General features: G+C 43.6%; 1 protein-coding gene across 4 annotated transcripts in view; it reads right to left on the bottom strand.

Annotated features, from left to right (window-relative positions):
- The window catches only part of ETV6 (ETS variant transcription factor 6), a 140,136-nt gene that overhangs the window by 16,558 nt on the left and 98,468 nt on the right, over positions 1-25,110 (bottom strand). For all 4 annotated transcript variants that reach the window (XM_037388239.1, XM_037388241.1, XM_037388240.1 and 1 more), the window contains 3 exons: positions 17,938-18,102; positions 14,021-14,155; positions 9,175-9,717 (listed from right to left, as the gene is read on the bottom strand). In XM_037388239.1, coding sequence (XP_037244136.1) covers positions 9,175-9,717; positions 14,021-14,155; positions 17,938-18,102 — 843 coding nt within the window. The remainder of the gene's footprint in view (positions 1-9,174; positions 9,718-14,020; positions 14,156-17,937; positions 18,103-25,110) is intronic.

Here is a 25,110-nt window from a genome sequence, read left to right as displayed (position 1 = left end):
GATGCAAGTTTGCTTTGTAGAAGAAAATCTGAATTGCTGACACAACTAGCCTGAAGAAAGCGTGCAATATACAGGGAAAATAAGGGCAAGTTTTCATTAAAAGGCAAGTTTTTTTAAAAAGTGTTTAACATCCTGCTGACCCCAATGGAGGCAGAGGGTGTTCTGAACCCATTTATGACATCTGTCTAGCCATGGCATGTAGATGCTGCAGGACAGTAATGAGAAGGATGAAATCTAAATGACTGAGCTTTCCTCTGGCTTGGTCAGTCTTGCCTTCTGAGTGGACCTGAACAAGCCCCAACCACAATTTCTGCTCCTGTAACTGTGCAGTAAGGATGGAGGCAGCTATAAAGCAAGACACTTCACAGAAAATCTGCAACCACCTATCCAAGCTATTGCCATTCAGCTATTGCTTAAGTGTCATTAGTTAAATTGGCAGGGAAGGCACACTTTCATGCTGAAATTAATTGTTAATGCTGTGTTAAGATGACTCTCAAGGTTATAATGAAAACTTCTGTGAATATGAAGTCTAGGAGCTTGACTCTCATCCATACTTTAGACTCTTTATAATAGTCTGGCTTTCCACAAGGGGCTTGAAATAAATGTGGCAATGTACTGCAAATGTAAAAGTGTACATGGCTGCAAGGGCATTAAACAAGGCCAGTGACATTATCATTGCCATATCCAAATGGGAGTGACAGGCCATGCCTACACCAAGTTTCTCAGGCTGTTTCAAGGCTCCAATCTGTCTGTATGAGCTGCTGCCCTATAGAAAGGAGGGTCTGCTGCCTGAAAAGCAGGTGCTGAACCCCCACCACTTACAACTGACCATGCTGAAGTGAACCACTGTTTCGGTTTCCACAGCCTGCCAGGCTATAACTTGTAACTGTTCAGCTGCTGACACTGTCTTGCCACAGTTGCCCCCAAAGTCTGTGCATACAACAAAAGCTAAGCCTCTGCAGCTTAGTTTGCCAGCACTCATCCTCCCCAAAGGAGGATACAGCAATCATTTTCAGTTTAGAGAAGAATTCACCACAGTGAAGCTTGTGGTGATTTTGCTTTGGAAAGGGGAATAGTAATGAATGAAACAGTGATGCACATCACTGGAAGGATAGTATGCTTGAGGGCTGGTGCACACAGAGAACCTGACTGGTGTAGGCTCTTGCCAATATCAAGTGCCACAGCAGGTCTGTGGGACATTCCTGTCCACATAAGTGAATTTCTTTAAGAAGGTTTCTAATTACAAAGCAGTATCGTCATTCTGGAATAGTCACTCAACAACCACCAAATGACAATATAAGGGAATTAAGTTCAAGCCTTTTTACTACTAACACTCATGCTCACTGCCTTATGCATGTAGAGAATTCACAACCAACAACAACAAAAAAGACCAGACTGATGTGGGTTCAGGAATCTGAGATATTGCCCTAGTAGATGGCCACAGTTGGGCAGATTTTGTTTTTGCTTGGAGGATGTGACTGCAACATTGAAACAGAAGTGGCTGTATCACAGAAACATTATGACTAGCTTTAAATGCTGCAACAGACCAAAGCAGCAGCAGATAGCTCAGTGTAAATTATATACCCAGCCTCTCCAGTTTACAGCTAGCTTGGGATGCTGTCATGGTGAGACATCCAGTGAAGAAAAACCCCATGGAAATACCAGGCTGACCAGTAATGCAAGATATTGGTTGCTCCAATTTTAAATTGGATAATACATTTTTTAACAAAGTGGAACATGTAAATGTAAGGCATTATAACATAACAAGAGGTGTTATTAGTCATTAAAATCTGGAAGTAAATTTAACCTACAATTTTGAGTGAGGGGCTGGTCAGATGGTGTCTACTGATACACTGTACTGCATTATTTTCTATGCAGTATAGCTCTCTCTTTCCAACACCTTTCACCTTTGTGTGCTGGCCTTTCTTTAAATTTACCTTGCCTGTTTGGACAGTAAGCTCTTTGGGGCAGGGACTATAGCACAATAGAGCCTATAGATACTACTGTATTTCAAACACTAAAAATTAAATGGAACAGGAAGCTGCATCCCCTGCAACAGAATAGAACAGGACTATTTCAGTTGGAAGGGACCCACAACGATCACTAGTCCAACTGCCTGACCACTTCAGGGCTGACCAAAAGTTAAAGCACATTATTAAGGGCATTTCCAAATGCCTGTTCTAGTGTTTGACCAGCCTCTTGGTAAAGAATGTCTAGATGAAACCTTCCCTGGTGCAGCTTTGAACCATTCCCATGCACCTTGTCACTGGATCCCAGGGAGAAGAGATCAGCACCTCCCTCCCCACTCCCCCTCCCCAGGAAGCTGTAGAGAGCAGTAAGGTCACCCCTCAGCCTCCTTTTCTCCAAACCAACCAAACCCAAGGTTCTTAACTGCTCCTCACAAGACATTCCTTCCAGCCCTTTCACCAGCTGTGTTGCCCTCCTCTGGACGCATTCAAGGACCTTCACATCCTTCTTAAACCATGAGGCCCAGAACTACACACAGTACTCAAGGCGAGGCCTTGCTGAACACAGCAGGATAATCACCTTTTTTGACCAGCTGGTTATGCTGGTTTGATGCCCCCCAGATGTGGTTTGCCCTCTTGGCTGCCAGGGCACACTGCTGGCTCACTCATGTTGAGCCTGTGTCAACCAGCACCCCCAGGTCCCCAGGTCCCTTTCTGCAGGGCTGCTCTCCAGCTACTCCTCTCCCAGCTCACATCTGTGCCCAGCATTACTCTGTCCTAGGTGCAGAATCCGGCATTTTGACTTGTTAAATTTCATTCCACTAATCATAGCCTAGTGCTTCAAACTATCTAGATCCCTCTGCAAGGTGTCTTGTCCCCAAAGAGAGGCACCAGCATCTCCCAGTTTGGTATCATCAGCAAACTTGCTAATGGTGCATTCAACTCCTGCATCCAGATAGTTGATAAGTGTATTGAACAGCACTGGCCCTAGAACTGAGGCCTGAGGAACACTGCTGGTGACCGGCCTCCAGCCAAATGTAGCCCCATTCACTACAGCCCTTTGAGCTCTGCCCTTCAGCCAGTTCTTCAGCCAGCACACTGTGAACTTGCTCATCCCACAGCTGGACAACTTCTCCAGAGGGATGCTGTGAGGGACAGTACCAAAAACCTTACTAAAATCCACAAAAACTACATCCCCTGCCTTCCCTTCACCCACTAGGCAGGTGACCTTATCATAGAAGGATATCAAATTCATTAAACAGGACTTTCCTTTTGTGAACCCATGTTGACTGTGCTTGATGATTGCATTATTCTTTGAATGCCTTTCAATAGTACGCAGCATCATCTTCTCCATATTTTTTTCCAGCCCTTCTGTGAGGGCTAACAGTATCAGCTGCTGCAAAACTTTTAACTTCTAAGTTGTGCATAGTTGTTAGTTTTTACTGCCTTTACTATATAGGCATAACTGTTCTTTGCATCCTTTCCCATCCCTTCTCCCTCTCTCCCTCCCACCCAGCATATGCCATTGCATAGTAACTATGTCTGTTTTGTACAGAAAGGAAAATAAACTAATGTGGTATAACTGCACTTGCACATAGGATTTTGCTGGTGTATCAGTTAAAAAGGTCATCCTACACAGCCGTAAATGTCTCACTGACACATCTGGAGCAAACGTGGGTACTGGGGCTCTGGCACTAGCAGATAAATTGGGGAGATACTGCTGACCAAGGTGCTATGGTTTGAAGTTTGGTGTCTTGTGATGTTTAAGTTCTAAATGTCTGCTGTTACAAATATAATAGCTCAATCAGCTGAGTTTTTATCCTCCTTTAAAAGAAGCTTTCCAGCTCAACCCCGAAGTAAAGAAAAAGTATCGGTTGATTTGCACTTCTTTCAAGCATTCTGTGAAAAATTCACTTAGCTAATTCCTCCTGTCTTTTCCCTTCCCATGCAAGTTTATGAGAAGTGATTAAGTTTTTAAAACAAAGGGTGAAGAGAAACCCTGATCCTGTTCCTACTCCAACCTCTCTCCCCACACAAAACAACCCAACTCAACTACTCTGAGTTGTCCTTAGAGAGCTCCCCATGCTCAGACTTAGCCCATAGCCTACATCCATCCTAAGTGCTCTTTTGTAGATTTCAGTAGCATGTGAGTCATTCATAGCTGATGCGCTCTTAGCAGAGGACTGCCTTTTCAGTTTTGGCCATCAGACTGTTTTTATTGAGAAGTCACTTGTTAAGTGTCTTGCTACAAATCTGCGGGGTTCATGCTATGCCCCTGTACCCTCTGGATGTGTGGCACACCGAGAGGCTGAGACAAGTCAGAAGCAAAGCTGGAGGTAGATCTCTTTCATGACTTTGGGAGGGTAGGAATCTTGCTTGTCCTCATTCCAACAGCAGACAATAGTTTTATGGGCCAAACCGATACAGTAGTAGACAATGTGCCTCTGAACAGTTTAAACATTACCTAGCTTTGCCTCAGACTTATGAAGGGGAGGAAACAAATCTGGCAGCTCATAAAGTCAGATACAGCCCAGTTGCTGAGGTAACCCAGCTGATAAGAACAGCATACCAGTAGACAACAACAGGCACAAGACTCACCTGCCTTTAGATTTCGCCCCCACCAAATGCAGAGCAGAATCAAAAGCAATAGGCAGGGCGGAGCTCTGTGGAAGAATAGCAACACTCATCCTTTCAAGCTGCTTGTATGAATGGGTAGGTCTGCCCCAGACACGTACAGAGTGAACCTGGAGCTTAATGGGTTTTATTGGGTCTCAACTCCGACAGGACAGGGAGCCCCTGGGGGGAATCCAGCTGCACCTCCCACTGCTCTGCGACACTCTGCCTTTCACTCCCAGGCAGTCTTCTGGTTAGTATCTGTACTGGACAACGCTTGGGTAAAGGGACAGTTTTATCTGTATCCCAAAGTTTCAGTGCCAGCATTTCCTGTGGATTAGTGATCAACCCTTTCAGTCTCAGAGAGCTACTACAGAAGAAGACACTGCGAGCTGGAAATTCCAGGAACCTGCTCAGCAATCTACTTCCCCTCACGAGAAACATCCAGAATTGTACTACTGAGTTTTAAATGACTGAATCAAAAGTGAGGTAAATACCAGCATGTAATGAGATTAATTAATTTGGATGTTTCTAAGCCAACCTCTATGTGATAAAAGTTAGGACAAAACCAACCCTGTTGTAGTCCCGTAACTGCCTCTTGCAGGGATTCCTGTGTCTTCCTTTAGGCCACTGACAGGTTTCTGATGAGATCTAATATGTCAGTTCCCATTTTCCTGCATGCTAACAAGCTGCGGTGGACATGGATATCTGAAAAAAAGGACATTTTTGACACCTAAATAAAGGTTTGTGGTGAAAAACTGCCTTGGCTGAAGTCAACAGCAGAGCTTCCAAGGAAAGCTGTGGGGACAGAACTTCAGGATGGCTGCAGGGAGGGTTACTGGTGGCTGTGGTTCCACCAGGGCTGCAGTGCATGCCTCAACCATGACATGCTACAAATGCCCGCCAATGCAATAACCCCTGCCTCTCCTTGTACCCTGGGGAAGTACCTCTTATGAGATATCAAGGTCTTAAAATGTTCGATAACAAAACCCTCCCAGTCAGAGGTGCGGGGGACTGGACTTTCCATTCTGCAGAGCTAACTTCAGGTGTCTCTCTTGATCGAAACTGCAACTGCATTAAAAAAAAAAAAAAAAAGAAAGAAAAAGTGTATTTTTTCTCCCCACAGAGTGAAACCCTTGGAGGCTATCTGGGGGGAACAAAGATGGCCTATTTTAAAAATTCAGAGCTAAAAGTAAGCCAGATAGACTGCCTGTTTGCTACAGCCCAAGTTAGGAGCTGACTACCAACACTGTTACTGCTTTGAATTAGCAGTTCCAGCGGGGAAAATGGTCCATTACACCACTCTGCTCAACTCCCTTTCTCAGGTATTTTTAATATTTTTTAAGTGCTGTCGGAGCTAGATGACTATTGATGCTTGAGTTAGCTTTACCCTTGCCTGGTGTATTTACAGGGCATGCAGGTCTGCCTTTGGATCATCCCAACATAATGACCTCTAGTTCTAACAAAGTTATAGAAGAGACTCGTGCATATTGTATTGAGAAGATAGCTAAACATATTTTTAAAAATCAGCTCTAGCACTGCAGAATAATATATGGGACCTTAATGAGTAACATAAAGAGACTTTATGCCTCTTCATTTGCTAGAGAAGTGTAAAATGGCCTTAGAGGAAAAGAGTAAGACCTTCAACCTGAAATTCTTTGCTGTAAAAGGGAAAGTGCTTTACCAGTAAAATTAATATTTTGTGAAATGATATTACACAAAAAGGTAGGAAAGATTAGTCAGCCGGTGAGTACAGGTCATTATTTTGTCTGACAGGAAGTCCAGAGCTCTATTGATCCACCTCCTGAAAACAAAGTGTTTGTGGATAGCAGCAACATCACTGCAGAAACATTGTTTTCTTTCCCAGCACCAAGTAATTGCATGCTGCATTTAAAAGCAGACTCTATCTACAAGTAAACAGGTTTATGAGGCTGTAAGGTACCTGAAGTCCCGGAAGAACTCCTCTTACAATTTAAAATATCTGAGCTGGGAATAGAACATGTTTTGGAGCTCAGCCCAATGTTTTAGTCAGCAGCCCATGGGTCTTCCCTGGTAGCTGGCTCCTGAACACTATCTCCCCTGAAAATCACCTGCATGCAAATGGTTAAGCCAGTAGAAAGTCAAGGCTCTCTTCTCACCAGTGTAAACAGATAAGTACTTAGCTCTGGCACTGGGCTATTGGTAAATCTTTTCATTACTCAACTCGTCAGCCTTCCTCATCCATAAAATGGAAATAATGCCAGCGATCTGTAAAAATATTTTTTTAACAATAAATCTGTACTGATGTATATTTGCAGTTCAAGAACCAAGTGTTGTAATTTTCATAGTCTCTTTCAAATTAAAGTGGCAAGCCATGGTTGGACAAAAGCCTCCACGTTAACTATAGTACTGTCAGTGAAGACAAGGACACTCAGGTGGAAAACAGATTTATGCTGACATAAGAAAGAGATGGTCTTAAAATGAAATCACTTAATGGCAACAGCTCTAAATCGAAGACTGTGAGATGGGTGGGAAGCAGGTAGAAAGGTACGTACTTTCTCTCTAGGGGGTCTAAGTATGCTGCCATTGAATTCAATAGCACTGATGAAGTTGACTTCAGGCATGAGTCATGGACTGTCTACATTTTTGGTAGTAATCTGGGTTTTGTCACGTTTAAATTGGCTGTGAGCTCTTTATAGGGTCCAGCTACAGTTCAGGAGCCACTACAACCAACCAGAATAGCACTAGTTTATGCCTGTACAGCAAGTGAGGCTTGTTGGCATTTACAATTAGAGGACATGGGGCACTGATGGAAGTACACTGGCAAACTTATCAGTAGAAATTAAGATGCTAGCAACCACCAACTATGTAATCCCCTGACCTTTTGCCACAGAACACTGCCCTGATCTGAACTGAATTCTTAAGTACACTTCAGGTCTTTTTGGCATGAAATAATTCACCAGCTCCTGAAGACATGCCGATGGCTCTAAGCAAAGCCACCAGAGTGCAAGTGAAAGTGGCTAAGCATGGAAATACAGCCTTGTGTGTAACAGTTTAAACTCCTACACATATTTGCTGGGGTGGGGGGCAGGGAGGGGAGCGAGTGGCTGCATGGTACTTAGTTGTCAGCTGGGGTTAAACCACAACATAGGCCCAAATATCCATGGGCTTGGGCTCTGTTGCCACGCAAACAACATAGGGATGGAAAAGACGTGAGAGTACTGATTACAGGGCTGATGTCACTGGGCCCAGTGCACAACATGCAGAAACCAAAGATTCCCAATTATGTAAGAAAACTCCTGGGTTTAAAATAAAAAATTGTACCACCACCTGCTCCCCATATTTTTTCTTATATTCTTTTCAGTCTTTATGCTTAGAGAATGTTTCCTTCTGAAAAAAAAAAAAAATTAACACCCCCCCCCGATCCCCAATAGTACTTTATGGAAAAGAAATCTCCCAGTGATGCAACCATGATAAAACATTAAGTGTATTTCTTAATTCGCTCAGAATAGTGTGGGTAATAAAAATCAAAAGGAAAGAGACAAATGTCGGCCAGAAAAAAATGTCAAAAGATTAATTTCTGTAACCCATCTCTCTATTACATGAATGGATCATGACCCTCATGCTCGATGATTGACTAGACAGTGATATATGTACCTTTTGAATTTAAATGGTTAAGTCTTAAGAAAACAGTAAATCCTCCTCATTAAAGCTGAGGCAGCACTTCATCTGTAATAAATTTAAGGCATATAAGGACAGAAAAGAATAAAATGTACCTCTGTGGACATGTTATACCCCACAGGAGCTGAGTATCATGTCAGCTTGCTGCTCATATAAATGCATGGAATGTTTTTGGGTGTGGTGTATATTAACACCTTTCAAAAGAAATTGGTTACTGGGGCATTCAGATATTTCTGAAGTGGCTGGATTCCCCTTCCCACTCTCCCTATCTATTTAGAGTTCCCTTTTAAGTACAAAAAACACTTCTGTAACCTCAGCTTCCTGATTCAGCTGTTGTGATGTTGTCAGTTACTTACGATATCAAAAGTGAGACAATGCCTGTGGTTTGCGTGGGACAAAAGCAACCTTGTTTCCGTAAAAAGGGACAATCCTAGTGTGAGAAGCAGAGGAAAGCCCACGAAGTAGGGCTCCAAGGTGATAATTCATCGGTCTTGCCATCTCCATAATAGCAGTTTGACACTGCATTATCTCAAAGGCCACTAACAGAGGGTTTCTTCCTTTCCACGGAACTGGACACTAATGTGAGCGCATCTCTTGGAAAATTACCTCTTTGCAGGACAAGGCTTTGGAGATAGGTATCTTGGGAAACAAATGGATTGCTAATGAGTGAGAGGCAGTGACTGTCAGAACATAAATGTTTCAATACCAATTACGCATTCTGTGGTCACAAGCAAGTCACTCTGCACCTTTGCTTACCTGCCATGAAACTGGTTTAATCACATTTAACTGTCTAAACCACAGACGTGGTGAAACTTGCAGAATGCCCGTAAACTCTTGTGAGTAGCAAAAGGAAATGAGAAGCTCTTAACATACAGCAAGGTTAGTTATGAATGAAGAGCATCAACTTTGGTGTAGCCTAGAGAATGTCACCTACCTGCTATTCTTCCAATTGGCATCGCATGGTCCTCAGGAGAGGATACGGACACCATGATGTGGTTCATATAAGCTAACTCTTCTCGGTGGGACAGGTTGATTGGCTTTACCTCCCTGTGCAGCCCATCCTCAGACAACCTTGGTGGTTTGAAATCCGAGTGCCTGGGGTTCAGTATCAAAGGATGCATGATAGGGCTGGGCATCAGCTGGATGACCCTGGTGTTTTCCTGGCGAGGGCTGGAGGGCTTCTGAAGCACCTCAGAAGGAGGTGGGTAGTGGTTGTTTTCTATCGGGGACACTGAGAGAGGGTAGGACTCCTGGTGGTTATTCTCTTGCTGATGCCTTGTCCCCGGCACCCTGTCAGTTGGGGAGAGGTGACGGATAGTGTTGTCCATAGGGGACTTCAGTGGCCGCTGATCGGGATCTGGTGATGGACGGTGGTTGTTGGTGATGGGTGATCTAGAACGATGCAACAGTTCAATGGTTGGGGGGTTGTGGTGGACTGTTTCTGTGGATGGTCTTGAAGGTCTCTGGACAAAGCTATCTGTGGAGAAAAAAAAAGAAAAATACAGACTGTCGATATTGTGATCATGATGTGAGGATCTAACTGTCAGACTGCTAGCTGGGCTTATTGGGTACTGCTGTCAGCTTGGAAATGTTTTTATTTGTGTGACCTACAGATGCCAGAAAAACGCCATGTAAATGCAGATAGTGATTACTACACAGAATTAAATCAGTACCATGAAAACAATCTCCCTCCACCACCATGTAACGGTAGTGCCTGGGGAAATGTGTTAAAAGAGAAATCGCATTTTGAGAAGCTGACTGGGAACACACGTGAAGAAAGTAAGATCTGATTCAGCTGTACTAACTGTGTTCCTGTGCAAATGCTTTGAAACTTATCTTGTGCCATTCATGTCTCTGCATGTGGTTCCTATTATCGTACCAAGATGAGCACTGTAAGGTAGACAGACAGCAGAGACAGAAAGGGAAAATGTGTCCAGGAAAATACTGGGTAGTAAGTTTTAGATGGTAGAGGCTTGGGTCAAGGTAGAGGATACCTTTCTCTGAAATATGGACTGGGTTATCTGAAAAAAACCCACTGGTAGGAAGCTCTTTGTGAAACACTAGCTAAAGTTTATCCATCTTCATAAGGGTATTTTCACCTTGTTTTATTTCGTCTGTGCTGTCTACTGATGGGTTGTCCCATGTAAGCACTCATTTCAGCAGGAGGGTTTCTAGCATCACTTTTGCATGAGCATACTTCCCCAGTTGTGATCCTTAACAGCAGGGGGGAGATAAATCGCAGCTCCAGGTCAGTGTCTTTAGGTACTAACAATCCTCTCACAAGATGAAATGCTTGACACGAACAGTGCAAACTTTCAGCTTAGCTAAGGCCATCAATTTTGACTTGGGAAATTACTGACAAAGAGGAAAATACCACCAGAGTGCAATGACTAACAGGTTTTTATCTGAAAAACAAAGATCAAATTTCAGTGCTGTTTGTTGAAAGTCTTGGATGATAAGAGGAGGAAACTGCTGGGTACATGTCAACAGCTGAAACAAGTAGCTGCGTATTTGTGGCTGCCTGTTTGTTCACTCCATTTGCTCTGATCCTCTTTAATGATTCTCTTGCACTCTTGTCAAGGCAGTGATATTTGTTGAGGACCCTGTCAAGGTGAAGACCCAGGGGCTCCTGCTGCCCTGGAACCCAAGCAGGCATCAGGAGAAGGACCAGCACTTACCCAGGGAAAGGCCTGAACAAGAAAAGCTCTAGTCCTGAGAAAATGTAGTGCCAGGCAATGACATAGCACCAACTCTTTTGCCTAATCAATGGGCTGTTCATCTATACAAGGACACTAAAATCTACTGGAAAACCTGAAATTTTAGTCAGAAACTACATGGCTCCAGAACACTTATTTCACACAACTGTGATCCCAGACAAGAAAAATGCATTTGTGGAGCTGTTTAGATACTCACAATGAAACAGCTGGAGGACATGAAATTACAGAGCTATATATTGTTCTTGTTTAAGCCCAAACAGCTTTAAATACAATGTGGCCAGCTAATGTGCGATAGCCCAAATGATGTGAAGGTCAAAGACCAAATAACTTACAACTGGACCTACCTCTGTGGACGTCTTTTCTTAAAGTCACCTTTCTTTGCCACAATAGAAAGAAAACCAAACACCCAGTTTTACTCAGCATCCTATCTTCTACAGACCTCCCCCCCCCCCCCGCCCCATCACCGTACATTCAAATGCACTGCACTCATTCCTGGCCTATAAATACAGACCAGAATATTGTATTGTTTGTCTTAGTTATTTAAAGTGTGAGGCTGTGAGGAGCAGCAATCTTGAAAGCAGGAAGGAATGCCTTGCTGTGCTTTCCACCAAGCTCTCTGAGAGCATTAGCTGGCTCTAACAAGCTCCAAACAGAAGCAGACCTATCTACCTGTTCTCAAACCACAGTGATCCTGAACCAGGACAGGGTGGAAAGAAGGTAGGGACCAAGGAACTCTTTAAAAAGCAGCAAGAAGAAAAACCACAAATGGATACACAGTACTGTTCACTTTCCTCTAAGATCTTTCTCTTTAAATACTGAACTAAAGAATCCCCTCAAGGCTGAAATTGTCATTTACCATAAAACGATTCAAACTCAGCTCCAAGCAGTTCCACTGCCATGAATGACCCTGAACAGAGTAATATCCTCATCACATCCATTCCTTGGCACATCTGATGACTATAAGTTGAGCACATATGGTATATCACTTCCTGCAGGAATAGATTCACTCATCAGTCTGGCTCTTTGTTCCGAGTGACCAACACTCTTTTCTTGAAGGGAAAACTGTGAAAGGAAATTCAGGTGCCAGGAAAATCGCTGACCTATGTGATCCATATAGTGATGGGTGGGGCTGCACTCACTCTGGGAGTGAGCAATTGCTGGCGTAACAATCCCAAAGATTGGCACTCTGCTTACCCACAAAAGAAGTGCAGGGAACAACAGTGTAAGCTTCCTGTATGGCATCCCATCAAATGACTCAGTGCTGAGTCAGAAGGACCACTGGAGATGTAGGTAATTCTCTCTCCATTGCTCATCCCTTTACAGAGACAGAGACCGATGCCCACAGGGCAGATTCCAAGCCAATTTCAATGCACTTTGGAGGTATTCTGGACCACTATCAACTGATTTCACTCAAACCCATTTTGCTTAAGCTAGTAAAAAGCCACTGATGTAAATGTTGGTCTCATCTGGTTCTGGATTAACTCACTTTGTCATTATAAAGAAAAGTTTTAAGTAATAGCACAGAGTTCTCTAAGCAAGAACAATGGCACTATCAGCAGCCAGAGTGAGGAAGAAATCAAAGCTGTTTCTTAATCATCCTGTGTTCTGACAGAAGTTGGACTAGATTGAAAAGGACTTATGTTTTCAGATACGCACATGAAAGGCCAAATCAACATCCCTGTGAAATCCTCTCGAGTGGAGGTTGCTCCATATCTTTCATGTAGGGGTGTCTGAGAGGATAGCCAGTATTTCTGTTTGAAATTTAGAAAGGGCACACTTCCGGGTGAATGCCAATCTTCAGGAAAAAATGGAGATTTTAATAATGGACTCTTTAAAGCGCTTAGCCTAATACACTGGGCAACCGCCTCTTGCACAACTCTGCCAATTCAACCTCATCCTGACCTGTAGCACGCTCTTCTAATCTGAAATATTTACACAGCTGTGTGGAAATGCTTTGGAGTGTCCTTATCCTACCTGCTGCTGTCCTGCTCTTGGCTTAGTCTCAAGAGTTTTGCTGGTGCCATTTGATTCTGGCTTGCTCAGGCTGGTCACAGGCAACTTGTACAGGTCTGACAGTACCCCTGAATCTTCTTTTGCAACACCATGATGAACCTTGAAATACTTTGTGCATCTTTTCTCCAGTTAGCTGAGACTAGGGCAATGTCCTAACTCTCTTCTCTTGTCTTCTGTTTACTTAAAAAGGGAATAACACGACTTTCCCCTATATTTTTTTTTAATTGAGAAAGTGAATTTTGCCTAATCATTTCATGCAGAGGACCTTTTAAAAGGCTTAGGCTTTATTTTTTTCTGTTATTGGAGAAAACCAAAAAGTACTTTAGTGTGTATATTTTTAAAGAAAAGAAACCCTCAATTTTCCATTGAAGGAGGTAGACTTACATTTCAATCTGTATTAATAATGACTAGAAGAAGCCCAAATCTGCAATCCCACAAACATAGCTATTTTTTCTTCACCACCTCTGACAGGTATGGTATGTGTGGACACTACTAGAAGGCTAAGCAAGTAATTCTGTTAGTAAAAATGAGAGAAAACCTGCAGAAGAAACTTTCTTTCAACATGAATTGTTCAATCAGCTCAAAACCTAAGCAAGGTGATGTGCTCAGTGCTAGGAACTCTGGCATGATGCGGTGACAGACTGTCAGTTGAACTGACTTTGAGTTAGATGTTCCTCTCTGAGGCTGCTTACTCCCTTGCTCTGCAAAGAATTGTATCTAGTTGCAACTCCAGGACACTACAAGTCCATGAAACATCTTTGTCTACGTAATTAGGAGTGATGAAAAATTAATCAACAGGGTCAATAAAACTTTCCGGTATTTTTTTAAACTGCATCTGGCATAACTTTGGGAACAGGGCAAAATAATAGCAGATAAATAGAGAATGCACAGTTGACTCCCTAGACCAGTTGGCTGTTCTAAAGCTATGGAGACAAAGGGAGGAGAGTAGCTTTACTTATGTAACTTTGGAGCCAGAAAATGACATAATTCCTCACAGCCTTACCCTACTCGCCTCTATAATGGCAGCTCCCACAAGAATGAGACAGTTACCTTCATCGTGATTCTGGTGTAATATGACCTCTGGCTGAGCATGGATAGAGTTCCCAGAGTGGAAGAAAGGTGTGAAGAGCATACGGGTTTTCCTTTGCTTCAGGATATGCTGAAGGAGTTCATACAAAACATCACCTGAAAGACAAACAGCAGGAAAAAGGAAATGAAAACCTACATATTGCTGAGAAGACTCATTTAGCCATCTGATGCATGAATTCATGGCTCCTGGGTGCTATTCTCAGACCCAAAAATGCTTGCAGTAAAATCCTACATGTCACTGCTTTGCAAGGTTCTTCCCTGAAAGGAAAAAAAGAAAAAAGAAAAGCTGTACATTACTCCTCTGTGTGACTGTGGAAAAATGGGAGAATGATAACACATGTCTTTTATTACCCCAATACAGAGGTTTTTTTCAGGCTACATGACTGCCCATCCAACAGCTCCAAAGCTTTACAAGCAGTAGTTCATTCAGTGTCTCACCTTCTCACAGACTCAGATTTTTAGACAGACACCTTAGGACACAGTATTCTTAAATGTAGAGCCCATGATTTATGCAGTGAGCTGCCGGGAGCAAAGATGGTGCTCTTCTTCAATTACTGAACAATTTAGGCTTTATGGGGGGAGGAGATAGAAGATGCTCTAAAGCCTCTTTATTGGTGTCTCAAGCCAGAGGCAGTGTGCTACTAAGATACTCCATTCTAGGAAACCCACAGAAGGAAGAACTCTCACTTTGAGAAGTTACTTTGGGACGGACTCAAAGACTTGAAAATAATTGAGAGATTTAAGTGTCCTGAACACCCTTGCTCTGGTGACAACACCCTGGCGGTACTCCAGTGCTATAGGTGCCTTAGGAGCTTGTGTATGCCACTCTTGGTGTCATGGGTGGGACCCCTGAAAAGCTAGTTATTTCCAGCTACTAGAATCTGTACGGAGCTCACTTCAACAGGCAGTATTAGACCACAGATACGATGCATATGATGCAGACTAAGGAACAAAACACAGTGAACTTGGTATGGGTGAATACAGTCTGTGAGTCGCTATTGTATCACTCTTCCACAGAAACATCTGCAGCAAATTGTATTGCACCAAGCTTTTGCATGAATTGATCAAGATGCTTCTTTTTGGGCTGCAGGCAGGCTGTTCCTCGCTCCCCCCACCCCCATTCCCTGGCACCAGAATTGCTGTATCTTTTCTCAGTGGAACACATCACTGCAGTTATCTAGAAGACCAGTGGACTAACTGCTTATTTTGTGTCTTTTTATGTATTGCCTCTTGTACCGATGCCATTCCTCCAACAACATCTACACGAAACACACAGGTACGTATACATTTTGCCTGATGTAACTGTTTGCACATCTCAAAGTGAAAATGTACAACACAGGGTAGGAAGTCTATCGACTTCTAATTCTGCTTGCTCTTTCCTGTTTATTATGTTCCTCATATTACAGAGGAACAGGTTGCAGCAATAACATTACCTGAGAAGGAACTTAGTGAAGTTTCACATAGGAAACCTTGGATTTTCTGAAAGACTTTTCTCAAGAGTGTGGGGTTTTTTTTAGTAGTTACTTCTATGAGATTGTAAGCTGTATGCTGTTTGTCCCTTGCCTCCATAAACTGCCAATGCTCTATCTGTGGGCAAGTTTAGTGTCTTCACATGACACAGTTAAAGCCATCCTGCTTTCCATAGTTCAGCTTTATTTTTAGCATCTTGGCTGCTTTTACTGTCTCAGCGGTGACTTTAGGGCATTTTTAATAGGTGACTGCAATACCTGAAAATCTAATTAAAAACAAAGCCTTGAGAACCCAGTTACCTTTTCCATGTTTAGTACATGAAAGGCTAAAAAGTGATTTTACCGCGTAATTTGCATCTTTGAATGCAATAGTGGCATAATCATAACTAGTACTGTAACACTCCAAGCAATAAGGTAGCAAATTTGCACCTCTTTTGATTTGGCCTGACAGACTACTGAAAACACCCTTAAAGCTGGATGCCTTCTTTTTACCTAACAAAAGAGTTATGCTTCTGCACCACCCAGATGCAGTAATGCTAAAGTGAAAAGCGTTTTTCAATCTCTCCCTCCCTTCCCTGGCCAGCCCTAAACAGGAGAATAGCTGTGGGGCTGTAAGCCTACTTTATGGCTAGGACCACTGGGGGGAGTGGATGCAGCTCTCTCGGTTTAACCATGAGGGAAAAGGATCACATTTTATGTAGCTATGATCTTTAAAAACTTAATACCTCTATGCCAAACATTATTTCATAGCTCTTAAATTTCACGTACAGTTAATTTCTGGGCAATGTTGCAGGAATGTCCCTTTACCTACAGTCATCTGAAATTTTTGGGACTGACTCAGATATGCTCTAAAATTATTATTATCAGTGGTAAATAACTGGAGAGAAGGAGGAGAGAAAAAGCAAGGGAGGAGGCCTTTAGTTTGGTTATTGCATTTCAAATTTAGTTAAGTAAGAGCTTAACCTTCTGCATAAAGTGAGGCTTTGCAAGCCAGAGGCTCTTCTCTGGGAACGCTCTATTTCCAGCCTACAAACATCTTAATCCTACTCATTTCAAGTGCCCTCACAGCACACAAGGGGAAAAGCAGGGGCATAACTTGCAGGCAGCAAGGCACTGGAATGATAAGGGGCGTTGCAGACAAGATACATAAAGGTGACCCTTATAGTCCTTGCCCACATCTACACTTTCAGTACTCCTTTTTCCTTAAGCAGGGCTAATTTTTAATTAAATGATTCAAAGTGGTGTACCAGAATTTAAAAAGCAGACGTTTGTAGGCATCAGTTTTCACTACGGTATTACACTGGCAATAGACATGAATGTTTGGCATCTCCTTCCATGCAAAATTAGTCCTGGATTTGAAGCACATGCTTAAAAAACTTCGTATACACTAAATATAAGCCACAGTTTGTGAGGCAGATGCTGCAGGAGGATGGCTGTGGGGGTGCATTCAAGGGAGTAGCCAAGCAGCTTGATGCAGAATTAGTGCCATGGCTTGTTTATCAGCTGGATCCAGGCAGCACCAGCTGTACTTCAGCACCTAGTGAGCCTTGCAGTGAAAGCCTTCTCACAGCAATTCTGTCACCACTTGGTCCAAACTCTTTGATCACCTATGGTGACTGAATTACGAGCCTTTATATTTAACAGGAATACCTTGTATGGTCACAAAAGAAAAGCTCACAACTCATATTTAGTTAAACATCCCTGACAAAGGAGGGCAGAGGCTTACTCTAGCTGTAAAACTGGAGCAGACAGACCGCAGGGGATATAAATACAGGCAGGCAACATACATATTTCTAAATCTTCTTTGTGAATAAATGAAGACATAATTTGAGCAATAGGCAGACTGATCCACACACCTGTCTGCTGTGCCTTGGGCTGGCCTCCAGCACGTGAGAGGATATGGTAAAATAAAGCAAAGCCCACAGGGGCTGTTAGAGGAAAGGTCCCCCAGGGAGGAGTTTTGCAGTCACTTCTAGCAGCAAGTCAGCCAAGCCAACTGTGAGGCAAAATGCTAATATGGGCTTCTTAAAGAGGCTGGAGCACTTGATTAACTTGCTGCTGTAGTTCTGTCTGTGAAAAGATAAGCTGTTACAGGGAAGAGCTGGAAGTCACAAACTGCTGCCAGAGAAGCTTGCTTTCTGGGAGCTCTGCAGGGAGTTTTAACCAGAAACAGGCTGGATGTTTGCGTTTGGATTTGCATTCAAATTTGCCTACAACAACTCAGGTGTATCAGGACTTCATTCCCTCCTTGTCTATTTTGTCCTTGCCTCATACAAGCATCTCTGTCCACCCTCTCCTCCCCTTGCCCAGTCCACCACAGCAAATACGAGTTTCCTCTTCTGACCCTCTCCAGATTTTGTTGCAGCTTCCTCTCCCTTTTCAGTCACAACTTCTGTAAGTAATCCTCACCTGAATGAGGAGACCTGTATCGAAAGTCCTCTTTGGTCAGGAGCAGCAGAGCCTTGCCGTTCATCTCAAAAGTGTTGCTCTCAATCGGCCTCAAGGAAAACTCCTTCTCCGCCCACCTGAGCCACTGTGCCACATCATCCCTGCTCCAGTAAACGGGCTGCAAACCTGTGGCAGGAAGAGACCATGACTGTGTTACCAAATTGAGACGAGGCATGGGAATATAGGCAAACGTTAGTGAATCCTACTTTCTCCACACACCATAATGTGCAAAGTCTCAGGGGAAGGTATAGGAGAGGAATGTCACGTTGACAGAGAATTACTCTAGGCACTGGACTGTGAAATACTTCATTAGCTTAGGCACCTTGGTTTATCTGTGACAGTAATACTGAGAAACAAAAACTGCCTCAGAATCGTGAAAAAAGCTTCTAGGACATTATTTCATTCCAGGTTTCCACTGTGAAATGGGAATTTCCTCCAGCTGCTCCTTCTGAGGTGCAGAGCAGGCAGGAGGCAAAGCCCTTGGCACCATCCATCCTCGGTGTGTATCCTTTCATGGAAGAGAGCCATGCTTTCTCTTCATGCCCCTTGTAAAGTCATTGATCAAGAATAATGAACATGCAACCAGATGCAAGAGAGCTGTGGCTGTACTTCCCTCTAGGTGGCTGGGGTCTGTAAAGAGGGCTGCTTAACACAGCCTCTGTAACAGTGCGTCTGTAAGTGGTTATCAGTATGGGTACAGTTAAAAAAGTTGTATTCAGACTGGCCCACCCCTCCTGCACATGCTGTTACGCTAGCAGATGTTATTCCCACACTGGAGGGGAAAATAAGTGCTGAGGCTGTGGCACCTTTAGCACTGCCTTAGCTTGTGTTTCCTGTATAGTGATAAAATACTACCAGCGTAACTCCGTCCACATAAGGGTGGTATGCCATTTTATAGTAAAATAGCAGGTATGTTTGGTTTGGGCACAGATTTTTCAGGGCTCCAAGGAGAATCTGGCACTTCCATCCTCCCAGCCAGCTCGTGCAGCATATACAGCCTAGACTACCATGTTTACTCACGGGGGCCCAACCAAGTTACCGTGAAAGTCAAAGACCTTTTGCCTACTACCTTTATTGGGCCCAGGCAGAGAGGCTTGGGAGGTGTGACAATTCAATATCTGTTTTACAGACAAATCTAAAATAGTTCCTTCCCCTGGAGAGAAGGCAGCACGGTGAAGAGCTGTTTATACCCAGGTAGAGAGATTATCTCCTGTCCACCGGGAGATAAAAAGCTTTCTTTTCTTTCCCTCCTTGTGAGATGACTCATTGTTTGATTTGCTACAATGCGTTGTGTAGAAATGAAAGCTTCACACTGTGTGTAGGAACATAAAATTTGCCATATCTGATCAGATCTCAGGTACACAGCCTCTGGCAGGGACTAATACCTTATGCTTCAGAGGAAGACGAACCTCCCTTCCTCATATTGCACCTGGCTGAATGTATGCTGCACATGGGAAGAAATTTTGTTCCTGGCACACCATTCTTTGAGATCCAATTACCCTTCTCCTACCAAGCACTGAAGAAAGCTGAGAGAGTTGTGTCACTGTTTTGTTTTGGTTCTTACTTCTTTAACAGATAGGCAACCCTTTTCTGTGTTTTAGCAAGAGGTCACATGCAGTGAACTGCATTCTGCTGCTACCTCAGATTCCCAGACACTGGCTTTGGAAAGTCCCAGAGCCACAGCTGTATGCAGAACTGAATATTAGTTGGAAAAGGAATTGAGATCGAGCCTGAGAAAGGGTCAGAGCTGACCTAAGGAAGGGACGTCTGCATGGCAGCAGCAAGAATTTCCATTGGCTTTCAACTGCCCCTGTAGCACTGTATTATGTGCCACACAGAAACAAGAAGTAGCATTTATTTATTTATGAAGGACTTAAATTCTCTTCCCCCTATTGAATTAGTGTCTGATTACTGGGGTCAGAGTTGTCTGTAGGACCTTTCTTTTTGAAAGAACAGGAGTGAGGTGTAGCTCTGCTCAGGGACATGGAAACTGTCATCTAAAATGCTAGTGAGGTTCATCTTTTGCTGAATACGGAGCTATTCCTGCAGAAAACACACTCCAGACCACAGGCTGCTGCTGGGCAGCATGCACAATGACTGCAGCTAAAAGAGAAAGAAGTCAAGACATGATGCAGCCAGACCACATTGTATCAAAGGGTTTAAAAGACTATCTGAGGAGTGCTTGAAATGCTCATGAGTGGTTTCCTTTGCCTCCCTCTTTGCCATGCCATGCAAGTAATAAATTGCCCAAAGGAGTACTGTCATGTGGAAATCTAACTGAACCTCTGATGTGCACTTCACAAGATGTGGTATGAAACAAAACATCACTGGAAAAATCAGGCCGACATGGATAGAGCTATATGACAGCTTCACGTGAGGTGCACGCTCCCTTATAGATCACATAATAAATAAATCATTCCCTGTACAAACATGGATCAATGTTTCCCAGGTACTGGTGACAGTGTATTTGCGCCTTCCGTCCAACTAACACAAAAGTACCACGTCTAAAGGGATTGATTGGTGCTAGACCCAGAACAGCCAAATAAGCTACACAGACAGGGACAAGCCATGTGTGCTGTGCCAGCAACTCTGAGACTGACCCAGCATTTCACACTGCAAATCAGGTCTCTGGGTTTCAGCAGGATCTCCGAAGCTTGTGAGAAAAGCCGCAAAGTTGTACAACCTAGGACCACTTGGCTTCTAGTTACTGAGAATCAGCAAAAGCAGCCCTTCTAATTCAGTTTGGCTATTGCTAAAATGAGTGGGTGGATGCGCCACATCTCTCCACCCATGGGGTGATACCATAATTAAATACTTACATTGTGTTTGGAAGATAGAAAGTGCCGTAAAATGTTAACTGCTTTCCATAGATGGATTGCTGCTTCTCTCATTTCCCTCCCTCCCTGCCCAGCCGCTTTCCTGGGAAGTTACTTTCTCTGAAAAACCCTCTTTAGCTGCCTGCCTCCACTGCATGCCGATGTGAGCTGAACCAGTTCAGTCGCAGGAGGCTTTTCTGGGAGTGCAGACTGGTGTTGCTGAAAGTACTTCAGAAACCACTGTTCAAAAAATAATTCTTTCATGTGCAGTACAGCATTTACTAAACTTGTATCCCACATTCTTTGCCCTTTCTTAAAAAGAAGCAGTTGGTTTTGTGAAAACAAGGGCATGAGAGGGTTGGCTTTGCAGCTGAAGGGATTTTACAGCACAGCACATCTAGCTATCAGTAGGTCCTGAAAATGCTTTCCTATACTCTCCATGAAAGAAAAACTAATCCTGCTTATACAATTTTTCTTTTTTGGATGCTGTTTCTTATTTTTCCCCTCTTCATCCTCTCTTTTATTGTTGTGCCCACAGTGGAGGAAAATGGTCTCTTTTAATCTCTCCAGTTTTATTTTCTGTGAAAGCTAACAGCGTTGTCTTCAACTAACAAAGATATTTACCAAGCAGAATAAAGTGAGGAAAACAAGTGCTGTGTTACAAAATAAGGACAGAGTTTTGCCTGCTGAACCAACTGCTGAAATCAGTGGGAAGGCTTTGGTGCTTTCAGTAGGTGTAGATCAGACAGGGGGCATGCTGCCTTTCTCTGAGTCTGCCCTCTCGGTGGCCAGCATTGCCACGGACTTCAGAGTGTGAATTTTGACCTGGGAGCAGGACCTGGCTCTGCTCCCATCTCTACCATTGCTCTGCTGGCAAAATCTGGCAAGCTTTCCAATCTTGGTCTCCCTATTTGTGTAGTGTAAAAGTAAACAAAAACTTATTGAACTCAATAGCTGAAAGCAGGTTAGACAAAGCCATGCAAATCATCACAATCCGGCCCTGCAAGATCCAGCGTATTCTCTAGTCTGTCTTCTGTCAGCTTTCAAGCACCACCTCCAGCACAGTAAAATACAGTAATTTATAGACACGTTTATAATCTGACAGCCTCATATGCATTAAACAGGGAGAAAAATTCGTGCTCACCTTCCTAATGCTGCAGGCTGGTGCACTGGTGTCTCAATAGATTATCTACTTCTGTTACTTATTCCTCACCTGAAGTCCTGTTTCTAACACCTGTTACACTAGCTACCTTATAAATTGTAAGAGCAATCAATTCTCATGCTCCAGGGTACAATCTGATAACCATCTGGACTGCAGAAGAAATCTACTCTCTGTTCCTTTCTGTTCTTGGGAAGAAAAACCAAGTACATTGAAGAGGGGCTGATGGGGTAATTTACACCTTGAAGTAGCCAGTAAACTTGTTTAAGTATGTTCAAGCACTTACACACATAGTGCACTCACACACGCAACAGAATGTATTGGTCTGCTGAAGAGGAGTTTAAGCTGATGGTCTCTAGAGTTCACCTCCTTTTGACAGGGAGCCCCTCAGGAAACTTAAGCATGGTCAGGCTTTGAGGTTGGAAAAACAGCATGCTCGCTCACCTAGTATAACGTTCTGCACAGAAAAATACACAGCCAACAGTATTTGCATCTGACCACAAACTTCTGGTGGGGTTACAACGTTTTTTTTTAAGAGATGTAACAACACTTTAATCTTGCAAAGCAATTGTATTCAGCATCTCCTCCTTTGCTCTGGAAGACAGGGTATGAATTTTACAGTATGACTTGCCATGAATGGTGTATGTAACAGATAAATCTAAAACGTTAAGTATAAGGTACTGTAGGCTGTTTTCACCTTGACTCATTTTGGAACAATCTGAAGACACAAATCCAATGCAAAGTGTGATGTACAGTACCACTGAGAGCTGCTGTTCCGTTTTAGTTTCGATATGAGGATGCAGCCACATGTATGACAGAAACAGCATTCACAGTAAGTTTCGTCTAACTTTTTGTTCCACTTCAGCCAGGCACACCATCCTTACGCCTGGCTGCCTGGCAGGCAGGATGATGAGGCAAGAAGCGGGTAAAGACAGACCTCTCATTTATCCCAGCTTTCAGAATTGTTCTCACTCCCACACCGAAAACTGCTTAGCACAGTAGTAGGGCAAACAGCAAAGGGGCCAGTGCATGCAAATCAGCAGCTGGTTGCCAAACACCCAGGGACAGATGCATCATGATTGGCAGCATCAGGCACGTCATCCCTGACTATGGGACAGAGTACTTTAGTCGGAAAATGATGCTGGAAAAGTTCAGAAGTCTTGAACATCTGCTATCAACTAGCTCTTTAGGAACTGAAGCTCTCTTTCTTATTATTAATTATTATTATTATATTATTATTAATTAATTAACAAAATCCCTCCATAAAGCAGAATATGTGGTTCTGCATATGATGGTGTATATGTCAAGCAGAAGGGGGGCATGAAGTTGTGTTTTTCTCTTCATTGCTGTTTAAAGGCAACACGGTCTGGAGGAAAAACATACGATCAGGTTAAAATCTTTCACCCAGGCAACTTTTTAAAAGCCCTCTCCTTCTGTCTCCCTTCTTTGTTTGGAAAGCTAGATTACCAAAATGCAGAGAAGTGTCATGAGGCTTGGCCATTTAATATCTGAAATGCTTTGAAAGTGCAAAATGCTGCACAGCTGCTTCAAATGACTATGGTTCAATACTCCCATGGTGCTGTCTCTGCTGCTCCCTGGTTCCCTGTTCAGAGGTATTGATTGTTGCTGCAGACCAGGGGCCTTGTTCTGACATTGTGCTCAATCCTGACAGCACAAACCACAACATGCTGCTCCCCAGGAAGGGCTGAGCTGAGTTCAACAGCAGTGTGCCCATCAGGCTGAAGGGGGTTTCAAATTAAAACCCAGGCTGGGTTCTAAGGTTGTCCTGAGGCAGGAATTTTATGTTGTGTCTGCCGGAGCTGCTGCACCGATCTCTTACCACATGTGCCTTCCCCATAGCTACCAGCGCTGGTAGGCTCCCACCCACAGGGTGCTCAGCAGCTCTTTAGGACTGCCTCTGCTATGGCTGGGAAAGGCAGGAAGATTAAGGACCTTGCTTTCTCAAGAAGCCTTTTCAATTCCTCAGAGCGGGGCAATGGGTAGCAGAGCTGTGGCATGCTTAGCTATCCCCATGCAGATGGACAGCCTAAACAACTGCCTCCTGGGGCTGCTCTTGGGTTGGCATACATGTGGAAGATGCAGCCTTACCACAGGATAAATCCTGTATCTCTGCTGGTCTGTGCTCCTGCTGTTACAAGTAAGGGACAGAGATCTGGAGTTCAGTGATGTGCCTGACCACCTGCTCTTTCCAGCAGGTCCCAGACGACCCCCCTCTTTGCTCATGTTGTGCTTATAGGCAGAGAGGGCAGGTGACTCATGTAGTGGAGAAGCAGTGGCCATTCATTGCTGCTGGGCCACAGAAACTGCCTCACCCTACAGCAGAGTGCTGGCTCTGCAGCTTTGAGGCCCAGAGATAAGCAAAGGTAGAAAAGGAGGAAAAGGTTAATCCTGGCTAATCCTCAGAGAGAATTATTTGGGAGGTGAGTACAAACTGGTACAAGGGAAATGGATGGCAGCAGATGAAAATGTGCCTTTATAGGTCTTGTTAAGGAAAAAACGACTGGATAGGGAACAGAGGAGTCATGCAATGGGCAGGAAGAGAGATCCCAGTAAGGTCTGTGTGCCCTTTAAAAAGGTCTGAAACTGCCTGTAATCAGAATGACAAGGCTTTCGGAAGCTTCCTATACTGCTGGGAACAGAGGGTGAAACGGCTTTTTTAGTAGTAATCTGAAATAAAAGGCATAGGCTTATGTCTCCTGCTGTCCTGTTGAAGAGGGTATTAGAGGTAGAGCACAAGTGCAGGTAATGCTCTGTGCACGAAGTCTGCTCTGGGGCCCCAGTGTATGCGAACGTCTACAGAAACAAACCTAGTGAAGCACTGGGCATGGTTTCTACCATGCTGATTTTGCTAGCGTGGTGCCCTGTGATCCAGCCCTTCACTGTAAAGAGACCCTGGAAAGTTGACACACCCAAATCCCTTAGGGCTTCAGGGTCATAAAATAAATAAAATTGCTTTTCTAATGCAGCCTTTGGAAAGCCAGTAAGAAACATATTGATTGGAAAATGCTCAATTAGAATGATCAACCTCTAAGCTCTCATACAGGGAAATAAATCTTTTCAATTCCCCACACCCAGTGCCAAGCTCAGCTTCCTGGAAGCAACTATGGCCCTTTCTGGAACTGAGGTGAAAATCCCATG

Source organism: Falco rusticolus, chromosome 5, assembly GCF_015220075.1.
Source record: "Falco rusticolus isolate bFalRus1 chromosome 5, bFalRus1.pri, whole genome shotgun sequence".
NCBI lineage: Eukaryota > Metazoa > Chordata > Aves > Falconiformes > Falconidae > Falco > Falco rusticolus.
This window is presented reverse-complemented; position numbering and strand designations above follow the sequence as displayed.